The sequence below is a fragment of the Ceratotherium simum genome, chromosome 10 (assembly GCF_057802395.1).
Source record: "Ceratotherium simum simum isolate JZ-2026a chromosome 10, ASM5780239v1, whole genome shotgun sequence".
NCBI classification, from domain to species: Eukaryota; Metazoa; Chordata; class Mammalia; order Perissodactyla; family Rhinocerotidae; genus Ceratotherium; species Ceratotherium simum.
The window spans coordinates 46,513,148-46,526,996 of NC_141909.1; the positions used below are offsets into that span (position 1 = coordinate 46,513,148).

Consider the following 13,849-nt stretch of genomic DNA (forward strand, 5'->3'; position numbering starts at 1 on the left):
TCTATACAAGAAAGGTCATCTATCAGGATGTGATCATTAACAGGTGTTAAATGAGTGCCACTGGTGATAAAATTATTCTGACAAAAATTATTTAAATTTTGGACTTCCTGTCATTACATTAAACATGTAAGAAATGGTCTAATAAAATTGCACAAAGTACTTAAGTATGAATAGTGATGCGCTAATCTTTTCTTGGGTAGATGTTTATCACGCTTTATCGTAATGTAGGCGAAAGCGCGTTTATAAAATGCCATCATCATTATCTCTTAAGCATGTGTTTGAAGTGTCTACTGGCATTAAGAGCTTAGATGACCTGCTATTTAATACAGGTATTGGCTTTTAGTGTGGGGAAACATAGATAATACTAAAGGCATTCACAATTTGATTTTTGAAACAATTTTCAGTGCGTAATATAAAAGTGAATCTACTTTGGTTTAGCAGTGTTTTTTTTTTAAATAAGACTATTTCAGGTATACAAAAAAGAATAGAACATAATATAACAGACACCACCACAGATTTAATTGAAGTACCTGTGTACCCCTTCCGATCCCGTTCTTTCCTCTTCCTTAATTCCTGAGGGTGAACAATACCCTGAATTCCATGGTTTTGTTCTTGTGTTACAAAAACTTCTTTGCTGTGTAATAATGACAAATGCAAAGAAAAAACTTTTTTTCTTTTGAGCCATTTGATAAGTTGCTGACTCAATGCCCCATAATCCCCTAACACTTTAATATTAGTCCTTACAAATACTGATATCCTCCTACATAACCACAATACAGCCACTAAAATCAGAAGATTAACAGTGATCAATTTGTATCAACTAATCCTCAGATCCTGTTCAAGTTTTACCAGTAGTGCCAAAAATGTTCTTTATCACAAAACAATCTAGTTCAGAATCATACGTTGCATTCAGTTGTCATGTGTTTTTAACCTCCTTCAGCCTGAAATCGGTCCTTAGTCTTTCCCTGTATTTTATGAACTTGATGCTTTGAAGATTCTGCCTGGTTAGTTTGTAGAAAGTCCTTACATTGGTATTATAAGGCTTTTTAAGTTTTGCAAATCTGTTGGATATAAACAAGTGACCTCCAACTTTAAACAGTTTATTGTTTTATGGTCATAAGTGAGGATCAGCATCTCTTCACACATTTATTGGCCGTTTGTATACTCTCTTTGAATTTCTTGTTCATATCTTTTGCCTGTTTTGTTATTGGGGTTTTTGTGTTTTTCATATTGATTTATAGAATTTGTCACATATCCTGAATAATGCTCGTGGCAGTTTATATGAGTTCTAAGTATCTTGTCCCACTCTGAGTCTTGTCGTCTTACTTTCTTTTGCAGGGGAGGGATTCAAGTACAGAAATGTAAAATTCAGTGTGGCCAGGTTTATGAATCTTTTTACGGTTCGTGCTTTTTGTATATTATTTAAGAAATTCTTCTCTATCCTGACGTCGTAAATTTGTTCCTCTGTATTTCTAAAATTGTTGGAATTATATATCTTTATGCCTGTGAAACGTGGATCCAATTGTTTTTCTACATGAATAACTAGTTGTTCCAGCAGCATTGATTCAATAGCCATTCTTGTCCGTCATTTGTAATGCTATACGTTGTTTCTGTATATATGTGGGTTTGCTTCTGAGGTTTGACTTTTCTCCATTGGTCTATTTGTCTAGCTTTGCCTCAGTATCTAAGACCCCCTTCTCTCTTCAAAGTCATCTTGTCAATTCTTGAACTTTTTGCATTGTTTATCTTAATTTTACGATCAATTAGTTAAATTTCATTATAAACTCTGTTGGGATCTTGACTGGAATTGCAATGAATTTATTGATTTAGGCAAAATGGATACCTTTGTGATATTGTTTTTGCATCTGTGAACGTTGTATATATTATATCTCTAGTTAAAATTTATTTAGATGTTATCTGTTTCTGAACAGTAAAACTTTGTAATTATCAGCCTAGAGTTCTTGCACACCTTTTATTAGATTTGTACCTTGGTTTATTTCTAATATGTAACTAGTATCTTTAAAATATTAAATTTTCTACTAATAATATTAATTTTTGTGTATTGATTTTGGTATCCAGTAACCTTAAGATTCTCACTAGTTTTTATTTGTGGATTCTCTCATTTTTCTATGCATATAATCAGAATATCTGTGAATAACTTTGGTTTCTTTTTTTATTCTCATTTCTTTCCATTGCACTGACTAGAATTCTATAATGAAAGAGGCTAAAACTGTCTTGACTGTTAATGTTTTTCAGATCTGAGATTTTACTCCAAACATAATAAACTCTGAATTAGGGGAACTGAGAAGCTGGTCTTTCCTGAAGATTTCTGTGTACCCACCGAATATCTGCCCCACCTTTCAAAAAAGTCATCTTCTGTCTTCACAATGAAGATCAAATGTGATCAGTTCCATGATGCCTTTTCTGATAACCCCAGAAAAGAGAATGACTATGTTTTTTCTCTGTTCCTAAAGTATTTAGTAAAGGCCTTTTTTCATTTTGCATTTCAGTCACTTGAATTAAGTTGGGTAGCCCCTCACTAGATCTAGGCCTTTCAATAGGGTAGATGCTTGGCTCAGCTAATTTTTATCCTTTCAACTGGAGTATATCCTCCGTTACTGATTAAATGAGTGTCTATGTATGATACATTGTTTTCTTTAATTTGTTGATTCATTAGATCAGTTTTCTCATCTTTTTATAAGAACTGTATTTTATTGGACAGTGAACCTTTAATTTGATTCATCTCTGGCTCCTTAGTGCCTTCATAGTGCATATTGCATGTATTGTCAAGTGAGTTGATCTGTTTATTCCGCTTTGGTAAAGACCATGTTTAAGCAATCATATGATGTAAATTAGTACACACAGAGTTAAATATTGAGGTGTCTTTGTGTTCTTCTTAGCTTTGTAGTTAATTCAGACATCTTTGAAATGTAAGGTTCAGAGGAAGAAAGAACTCAAGTGAACTGATAAAATTGAGTTTGATACTTTTTGGCACAGTTGTTGGGAGGAGGGTTCATCTGACTACTTTATTCTGTGTTGCCACTCTTTGGGTATATGCTAAGGACAATTTTTCTTTTTTCTTTTTCTATCTTTGTTTACTCTTTAATCTTTGGTGTGAAGGATTTATGCATAAGTATTTCTTTAGTCAGATAAATGCATGCCTATTGTGTTGAATGTGTAAGTGATATCTTAAGGGTCACCAGGAGTCTGAATGAAAAGAGAAACCCACAAAGACTCCTTTGTGTTAATTCTCTAAGGGTTTATTGACTGCTATAGATTCCTACCAGCAGTTAGTTTATTTCAAGTATTAGCATTCTTTACAAATCTACTTTTCTGTATCATGAGCATTTTTTATTTCTTATAAACTTAAAAAGTGTTTTTAAGTTTGACCAGATAAAATGAGAGAGGTTCTATCGGAATGCTTTGTTTTGATCTATTAGTTGTCACCCTTTTCTTCTCCTTTAGGTAAAAATTGAAAAATTTGGGGAAAGCTGGTTTAAAAGCAATCCAAATAATTATCCAAATATGAGGAGGAGGAAGAGAGTATAGAAGTGTAAGGCAATTGTCAAGTTGATTCATGGGTTGTGTTTGTCATGGGGGGATAACGTCAATGCCTAGTGGTTTCCTCTAGATCCAGACAAATGAGAAAACAAATGATTTAGGAGCATTGGATTTTTGCCTAGTGGGACTTTGTTGAACCAGTCAAATGATTAGAGGGGTGAATTTTAAAAGGATAAATGTTATGGTAATGTTGAAGCATACTCGTTCACTAATTAGGAAGTGTGCAGGTACAGCCTTTTCTAACTGTGAAGGCTTTTTCTCAGTCTTGAAATACTCTTCTCTAGAAAAGTCAGTCTTTGTATCTGAAGTCAAATGACCATTTTATTTATGTAATTTATGAAGAAATGACCATTTGTTTAGAAAAGCAAATAAATGAATGAAACCCTTTTTATCAGTAGCAGTGTTCTTATCTGCTAGATTACATAACAGTTGTCTTTGATTGTAGGTGCATAAGCTTGAATAGTTTCAGCAAGATTATATTCCAAAATAAATTAGAGTTGTGCAGTCCCCTGCATGTTCATCTCATTTGTTGTCTATTCTGTTAAAATGTATAGTATATGGAAAAAAAAAAGTGATACTTCCTTGTTTTGTTTGTTCCTTGGTACTGGCATTAGAATAAATTGAAATTTGGTTTCAAATGGAGATAGTTCACACTATTTCCATTAGCTCCAGTTAGAATATTTGGTCAAATAATAGTGTTTACAAGTTCATTGTCAATCTCTGGGTAAATGCCATTTTCTGGCTGCTGTCACATTAATGAGCTAGCCATCTGACTCCTTGTTAATTTTAATGGATATTGAGTAAAGACATTGTGGATAGAACAGTGAAAATCCAACCCACTTGTGGTAAAACCAAAAAAAATAACCTCTTTATAATCACATTTATGTAAAAAAAGGATTATTATAAAGGTTTATATAAGAACATAGTAAAAATGATGAACAAAAGAAAGATAAGCCATTTTATAATTTTAGCATATTTATGGACATCTTGAATATAAAGCAGTAATAAATGTAATTCCCAGTTCCAGGTTCTTGGTTGTATTCATCTTTTAAAGCTTTTCTAATTTTACTTAAACCTAATTTAAGAATAAAATTTGTTAAATTGCAGAACTAGATAAGATTCAGTTAATGTGCACTATTTGAGAGTATATAATTACCTGGAATGAGATCATGAAATCTTCCGTTTTTTATTTGTCACTAAACCATTCATGGTAGTTAGAACCTACCTCAGTAGGGGGATAAATATGAGCATGACTTTTTGACATTGTGTGATATGGAAGATGAATTCCAGTGTGGTGAAGGACAGAATTACACCTTTAGAAGAAGTATGGGTGAAACTGCTTATAGGATGTGAGCCCTGAAGTCTCAGAAGTAGTTAGGGGATCATTGTGGACCTCTTCAGATGCTTAATCAGTTTGTGGCTATAGTGATAAAACGTTAGCAAAACAGACTGCTACCAAAAATAATTATTGGCTTTAACCCATGAAACAAAACAGAATACGCTACTAAAATGAGATGATTGCTGTTGACCTAGTAAGAATTAATGTTTGGTTTTGGTATTGCTGTGCTTTCAATTTTTACCTTCCAATATTATGCTTATTGATCCATTAGTAGACTCTTTTCTGTATCCATTTTATAACTCTAGTCATGCCTTGGCCTGTCTGTAGTGTTTTTTCCTCTCGGGGTGAATTAGCTTGCACCTGACCATCTTCAACTTGCTGCTTATATATGTTTGCTTAATTCTCCAAATAGTCAATCATTTTAAATTTAATCTGACTCTCCATGGTGTTAACTATCCCACTCAACTTGATATATGTAAATCTAATGAGCACGCTGTCTTGTAAAATCCATATCCATGAATGAAAATAGTCTAGTTTGTAACTCAGTTGAAAAAATGTCCACTCTGTTTGCCATTCTCTACTTGATTTCTCCTAGTGCTCTAGCAAGTTGCATGTATGTGCATGAGAATTAAGATTATATCTTTTTTCCTCTCAGTTTGCCAAAGAAAACGTGGAAAATATTTATTTAGTGCCAGTATTTTATCAGTCTAGGATGGAGTCAAAGTGTCTAGAAATAGTAGCAAACTTGTAAGTTCCTGGTTTGTGGGAACTTACTGGCCCATCCAACACACAGGAAGGATACTTTGGAGTATTTTAAAAGCTGCTGGCTTGACTACATGCCATTGACCTGGTTTCTAGGTCAGGGCCGCCACTGACCCATTTGGTGACCTTGTGCAAGTTAGAAAAAGGTATATCCCTTCATCCCTCTGAGTGGACAGAGCACCACACAAAGTCACACAGTTTGGTGAGTGAAGTCTGAGTGGGATCTCAGCCCCATTGACCCCTCAAGCAGGTGCCACTGGGGAGGGATCAACCGTACACTGATCCTGTTCCAGGGCACTGAGGTTGTGTGGTTCTGCTAGTGATCCCTGAGAACGTGATGGATTTCAGCTTGGCCAATTTTACCTGCGTCAGTACCACTGCCTGAAGGTTCTACCTCTGGGTCTGGACCTTGTTTCCGTTAGTGTTTTAGGCTGGGGCTGTGAGTGTTATCTTTAGCTCCAGCTCCGGCTCCCAGAAAATTACCTATATTTCATATGTTTGTCCCGAAATAGGATTATGAAATTCTATTTGGGAACTTTTGTTACATCTCATTTACTTAACAATTATCTAAAAAGTAACCACTGTGGTCTATGCACTGTGAAAGAGGCAGCAAATGTAGAAAAAAATCTTTTAAAAGTTGTCTGTGAAGCAGAAAAAAAGTCATATAAAGGAGAGCTAGGGTTGAGGGAAGGCTTTTTTTTTCCTTTAATTTTAATCCATTAAGGATTAACATGTTTATATTTTGAGACCCAAACAACTAAGAAGAATTTAGTGGAACAGGACTGAAAAAGGGTAATTGATGGGCAATGCCCTTTTAGGAGGTGAGAGGAAAGAGGATCCAGAGCAGAAATGAATGGGATTATCTTTGGATAGATGCAGGAATTGGTACAGAAAGATGAGTGTGCAAATAAATTGGTAATATAAGAAACAGGAAATTGAATGATAGCATTCTTTTCACAGAGGAAATTGAAATTTGCTTACTGAAAATGACAGGTAGAAGTGGTAGTTTCATAGCTCCTGGATAATGGCAGGTTTAAAATAAGTACCTTAGAGAATGTGAGAAGAAGAGACTAGTAGGATTTCCCATAAATGCTGTAGGAAGTGATAGATCGTAGACTTAGTCTACATTGGGAGAAAATGAAGGGGGTCGAGAAACTGGAGGTTTTATTGAGGTCAGGGAATAGGTGGCTTGGGAATAGGAGAAGTGAAGATAGAAAATTGAGGTTGGAGAAAAGGATCATGGAGATGATGTGATGATACCAGAGGTGGAACAGTTTCTAGATAATTAAAAGGTCTCAGTGTGGTCATGAAGACTGTGGCTGAGGAAAGTGGAAGTGAAGATTGCTGGTGATGGGGAAGCCAAAGACTGGGTGGCAAGGCGTGGGATGGCAGAGGAGTCGACACAAGGTATTGACAACATAAGAGAAAAGTCTCATAGTATTAGCATCAAAGGAAATGGGATTTAGATGATAATGGAGATAAATAATATGGAAATAAGAATGGAGAGAGAAGATAGACCAGAGTTCAAATCTAAGCTACAGGACTATGGTCAACTTAAAGAATTTCTGTAAGCCCCAGTTCTCTTATCAATGGAGAGAGGACAGTACATACCTCCACAGGATTATTAATGAGGATTAATTAAAAGTGTTTATAAGTGTTTACAACAGTGCCTGGCTCAAGAATTTAACCCTTACTGAAAATTATAGGAATACTAAGTCTTTATGAAAAAGATGTAGAAAGGGTTACTGGGAGAATCAGAGCAGATTTGGAATAAAAATGGGAGGAAATGTGAGATTTGGAATAAAAATGGGAGGAAATGTGAGTAACTTGAAGTTTGTGTTTTGGAAAATTCTAAAGGTGCCTGACCTTTAGATTTTGAGTGCAATTCTGTTACCTCTGTCTTAACTCTTCCTCTCTGTAACCTCGGATATGTCTTGATAGTGGTTTCTTTACTTCCCTCCCCTCCATCAAGTCCATGTGTATTTATTGTAGCCAAATACACTACAAATTTATTCTTCTTATTTACTGGACTTTAAAAAAATTACTTTTTTAAGAATGAGGGATGTTCCATTTTTCTAGTTCTTTTCAAGTTATTTTTTTTTTTTTGTGAGGAAGATCAGCTCTGAGCTAACATCCATGCCAATCTTCCTCTTTTTTTTTTCTGAGGAAGACTGGCCCCGGCCTAACACCCATGCCCATCTTCCTCCACTTTGTATGGGACGCTGCCACAGCATGGCCTGACAAGTGGTGTGTCAGTGCGCGCCCGGGATCCAAACCCGGGACACCAGCAACGGAGCTCGCGCACTTAACCACTGTGCCACGGGGCCGGCACCTCAAATTATTTTTTACAGCAGAATATTTATGAATGTTTCAATTTAGTCTTAAACTTTATTTTGAAATAATCTTAGACTTAAGCAGAGTTGCAAAAATAATACAGAGTTCTTGTATACCCTTCACTCAACTGCCTCTAATGTCAACGTCTTATATAACTTAAGTGCAATTATTAAATGTAAGAAATTAACATTGGTATAATACTAACTACAGACTTTATTCAGATTTTTCTAGTTTTTTCACTCATCTGCTTTTTCTGTTCTAGGATCCAATGCAGGATCATATCTTGCATTTAGTTTGCCGGGTCTCCTTAGTCTCCTGTAATGACTGACACTTATTTTTCATGACCTTGACACTTCTGAAGAATACTGCTTATTTATTTTGTAGAGTGCCCCTCAATTGGGTTTCTTTTTGCAGTATTAATTCTCTCTATTTCTAAAATCTATCCCTAGTGCCAGCAGACTCACACAGCAAAACAGCGCAGTGATTCAATTTAGGTACATTTTTTAATTAGAAAGTAATTAACTAAAGGAAAATTACTTTTTGGTGTTGCAACTCCCAATTTCCCCAGGCAAAATTGTGTCTAAACATGTATATGAAGGTAGGGCTATACATGAATTAATGTATAATGTATGTTGCTAAAGTATTAATACAACTTTTACAACCAAAACAATAATTACTCTTCAGACAGGCAGAAACTAAAGTTTTGATTTGATGACTGCTCATATAATATTTTTGAATGAGGTATTCAGCTAAATAGCCAAATGATAAGGTTTTTCCATTTTAAGACTATTTATCTCATATCCACTGAAATATTAGCTTCATTCAAATTACTCATCAGGCCTTATTTAATGGTGTTCCATGTATTTTCTGTTCAGTATTTTATTTATAATAGATATTTCATGAATTGCATACATATATATTGATATATTGAAGTAAATTGCATTTCAGGGCTATTTTACAATTGGTAGCTGCAGTATCATTTTGTGCCTATGCAGTGTGGTAGACGTCTTGACCTATGTTTGAATAGAAGAATTGGTTAATATACGGTGGTTTATGTTGCTTGTTTAGGCCAAATATGCGGGTTTCTGTATTATTCAGTTCAGTTTAGAAAGAAGCCTTATTATGATATAAAATAAGTTATTTTCAAATGTTGTAGTGGATGCTGTTGGTGCCCCTCCAAGGCCCCCTTCACTAGGCTGCTACACACATACCCCAGGTGATGAGTTCAGCTCCTAGTGGCTCACTGCTGTCCCCCTTATCCACAGATTTGGCCTGAGGGAACTAGGGTCCTGCAGCTAAGGGCTGATTGATTTGAGGGGGTCGAGTCTGGCCTCTCTCTCCAGGTGCTACTGATAGCAGTGCAAATCAGGCTGAAGTGAGAATCCAGCTGAGGCCACCTTTTTAATTGTCTCTTCCCTCTGCCCTGTCTTACTTCTCTCACTCCCCTTATCCTGAGAGCATCCTCTCCACTAACTATCTGCACCTGAATCCCTGTCTCAGGCTCTGCCTCTAGGAAACCTGACCTAAGACAATGGAGATACGATATGATCATTTTGAGCAGATGTAAACCAAGTAACGTGAAAATTGATGACTTGCTCACAAGGGACCTGTTATAATTTCCTGGAAATTGCACTAGACTAGGGGTCTAGACTCCAGTTCTCGAGTTTCTAATAACCAACTAGCTCTGAAAAGTCATTTCATTTATGGAGCTTAGACTTGGTGACATTCAGACTCGCATGTTGAAGATTTTTCTCTTAACGCAAGGGGTTATTAAATGAAGTTACTTGGCTTCCCCGAGGCCCCCAACTCCAGTTTCTTAGCTAGCCTTGGAAGATGCTTAGCTTAGCTCCTTTTGAATTGAAACATGGATGTGCATTTTCTAGGAAAAAGTTTCCAATACATTTCCCAAGGATTTTGTGACCCCTAGAAGTTCAGTACCAATGTCTCATAGGATTTTCTTCTTTTAGCCCTTTATATTAGAGATTCAAAATCTATTCTAAAAATACTACACCCTTTATACACACATACATATGTACGTATTTTTTCTTTCCATTGCTCCCATATTTCTCCTTTTCCTTTTATAAAAGGCAGAGTTTTTCTTACTCTGTCCAGTGCCATTTCCTCCTGGACATACAGAGAATGACCACATGTTAGATAAGTTACATGCCTACTCAGTGCTCCTGAAAGGTTTGTGGTATTATGTAGTTGACTCCAAACTTCTTGGTAGTGTCATTTCTTCTCTGTTTCCTTTTCATTTTTAAACAGGGACTGCCTTCATGCTTTTGTCATGAAGCTGAGTGCCATATTTAGACAAGCCAGAGGAAGGAGGTTGGGAGAACTCTGGGTCTCTCCCTTAATTCCAAATATACCACTTTTGTGTATGGGCTCATGTCATCTTGAAGATGCATTTCCAAAAAGAAAGCAGTAGTCTTTTTTTTTTTCTTTGAACTGTTCACCTTGAAATTTTGTTTTGATTTGAGCCACAACTAATGGGCTTTCTGTTTTTTAGTATTCTGTATCTGTTAAGTATTTTAATTTGCTGGTTAAAGAGGTTGGGTCATATCTGGCCATTAGAAAATAAAAATATAGTGAATAATTTAAAACAGAGGTTCTACGTGCTCTTAGGTCTCGCCATCTTTTATAACAATTATTCCCTGACTTCCCCATTACTTTCTTGCAGTGAAATTCTTTATAGATAAGCTATCTACACTCATAATTAAAAAAATCAACAAAATGCCTTACTGTACTATATAATAAAACAATGTGTTTCAAAATAAACAATTGGCCATGTCTACTCAAGAAATACAATAAAGTCACGTTCTTGAATCTTGGCCTCATGCCACCGTGAGTACAACAGCTAACAGTGTAGGCTGATATAGGTATACTGTTCTGGTGATTCAAACACTACAAGTGGTTGTCCTGGATACCTACATTTCAGAAAGGGAGCACGACTGATGGTAAAGCATAAAAAAAGAAAAGAAAACACAGCATAATTATAATTTTCAGAGTGATTAGATTCTTGAAGATTCAATGTATATTAAAACCATGCAATACAAAGTATTTAATATGTAACAATTTACATATTCATTTAATTTTACGTCTAATTCCATTGAATTAGAGGCTAGGCTTAGATAATTATCATTCTCTGTATACATATCTCTGTAAGATATGTGCATCTCTCTGTGGGACACAGGACAGTTTCCTCTTGCATAGGACTAGCCCTTGTGTTAGAAGTTCTAGCACATCTTTCCTCTGTAAATGCTGGTAGCATTGCCTCCATCACCAATGACAACCAAAATGCCCCAAGACATTTCCAAAATCCTTCCTAAGTGGTATTAAAGCCTATTGGGAATCACTGGCTTAGAGAGAAAAATGAAACAAAATGAACCATTATTCACAAAATAGGATATTTATTAACCAGAACAGCCGAGAGTGACATTACTAATTACTACCTTTTATTGGAATGTCAGATGGAACAACTTCTCAGATCTTAAATATTTATATCAAGGTGAAATGAAGGGAATTTTGACTTTTAAGTGCTTGAAGGGATTGGTAGCCAAAAACTGAGTCAGCTAAAGGCATAAACTACAGTGACTGATGAATTGTAGCACCCTTATAAAACTTTGAAGAAATTTAACCTGCTGGGCTCCATAGGTGATCTAAAGTCCTGATTTTTATGGACCTGATTCTGAGTGGATATAGAGTTTATACATACATTCCTTCTCCTTCAGCCATTTGTCTACCTTAGCAGGTAGACAATTCACATATTTATGTGGATAGCCTTGACTTGTGTTTTTAGTCAGAATTAGGCCTGTAGCAGGATCCAGATTACTTAAACCCTTATTTTGATTGATGCTGTTGAGAAATGTTGGATTTTTGGATGGTACCTCTTTTTATGAGTGTAACTTTTATATGATTTAGAACAAAGAATAAATTAACTAGTTAATGAATATTTTTGACAGGAGTAGAGAAAAAACTATAGAATGTGTTGCCTTTTGCCAGGATTGGTACTAGGTATTTGATATATGCTTGTAGCTATCAGATTCTGGAGAGTGGTTGGCTTATTTACCTTTTCATTTTTATGATACATGGAGCAGCTCTTTCAAAATGGGGCAAGACAGGGGCTGGCCCGGTGGCGCAAGCGGTTAAGTGGGTGCACTCTGCTGCAGCAGCCCGGGGTTCACTGGTTCTGATCCTGGCCGCGCACCGACACACTGCTTGTTAAGCCGTGCTGTGGTGGCGTCCCATATAAAGTAGAGGAAGATGGGCACAGATGTTAGCCCAGGGCCAGTCTTCCTCAGCAAAAGAGAGGAGGATTGGCATCGGATGTTAGCTCAGGGCTAGTCCTCCTCACACACACAAAAAAATGGGGCAAGACAGCTTCAGGTACAGCTGTTGGGGAACAAAATGTGTGTGTGTACATATATAAATATAAATTGAAATTGTGTATCCTAATGACCTTATGAAAGGCAGAAATTGTCAATTGTCTAATTATCTATAGTGACGTGAATGTAATTTTACTAGCCTGCTGTGAATTTAAAAAGTTTTTCTGGTAAGTGCTTTTTACTTGTTAAAATGGTCTAGAATATTTTCTTCTCTGTGTCTCCAGCTCTTCTCTCTCTCTTTCCTCCAGGCAGAACTACACGTAAATCATTCCAAAACAATTAATGCTGCTTTACTCACAAATTATTGATTTTTCCATTCATAGTGTATGTAGAATTGCTGCTTTACTTAGATTCTAAAATGAGGCTTTTTAATTGTGTTTTCCAGGAAGATATGAATTTAAATGAAGATAAAAAGGCACCATTGCGGGAAAAGGACTTCAGGATCAAAAAAGAAATGGTGATGCAGTACATTAATACTGCTTCCAAGACAGTAAGTAAAACTGTCAAGTTGAAAAATAACAGCTGAAACTTGTTGTAGGATGGAAAACAATGCATTTATCTAATGAAGTGCTTAAGTTTGCGGGTAACCGTAATCAGAGGGCTTTTGAGTGTGTAATTAAAGGCACAAGTATGATTTTGTTTAATTTAAAAATATTTCTCATCTTAAAACTTTTAAACTGCTTTTGTTTTGTAGCTACTCAGATTGCTAAGAAACACCGTGATTGGTTGATCTATTCACTCTCAGACGTCTTTCCTTGTTAGTGAATTAAGACAGATATTGATTTCCAATGTCTCTTATAAATTGGGATAATGTTTGTACTATAGAAAAATGAGACTGATTTTACTCTAACTACCTACACCAGAATACATAATAGTGGCTTAGAGGCATATCTTTAATGTGAGTTTCCCTATGGATAAAATTATCTTGTAACAAATTATAAATGTAGATATATGAAAGGAGCATTAAGCCTCCATATGGCTGCCAGTTTTCCAGGGAAACATGAAATGTGTAGGTGGAAGTAATGACTAAATGTCTAGGAAACCATGACTGGCACACAGAATCAATTACATTTATTTCATGGAACAACAAATGAGCTTGACCAGTCATATAAAAATTGTGAATAAATGGATTGGTTGAAAAATGTAAAATGGAAGCTAGTGAACAAGCGATTGGCAGAAAGACAGTAGAAAATGATGTTAGCCCAATTTAAAATAGAGTTGGACTAGAGGAAAATAACTTAACACACCATAGTTTTCACTGGATACTTTAACCTAAGGCCAGGTTATAAGAATATAAGTTATTTATACTTTTAACTCCGTTTATCTACTAGACCAGTCAGTGACTCTGAGGTATTTCTTTTGGAAGAAAGATTCAAGTGATGTTTAATTTTTAAACATATCTCATGTTTTGGCAGCCTGATGTTCAGATGTAGAAATCGCTGAGTACTGTGCTGTTTTTAGCTCTTTA

At 35.7% G+C, this 13,849-nt stretch overlaps 1 protein-coding gene across 2 annotated transcripts in view; it reads left to right on the plus strand.

Annotated features, from left to right (window-relative positions):
• The window catches only part of DIAPH3 (diaphanous related formin 3), a 480,740-nt gene that overhangs the window by 59,318 nt on the left and 407,573 nt on the right, over positions 1–13,849 (plus strand). For both annotated transcript variants that reach the window (XM_004433600.3, XM_087436004.1), the window contains one exon: positions 12,767–12,871. In XM_004433600.3, the coding sequence (XP_004433657.2) occupies positions 12,767–12,871 (105 nt within the window). The remainder of the gene's footprint in view (positions 1–12,766; positions 12,872–13,849) is intronic.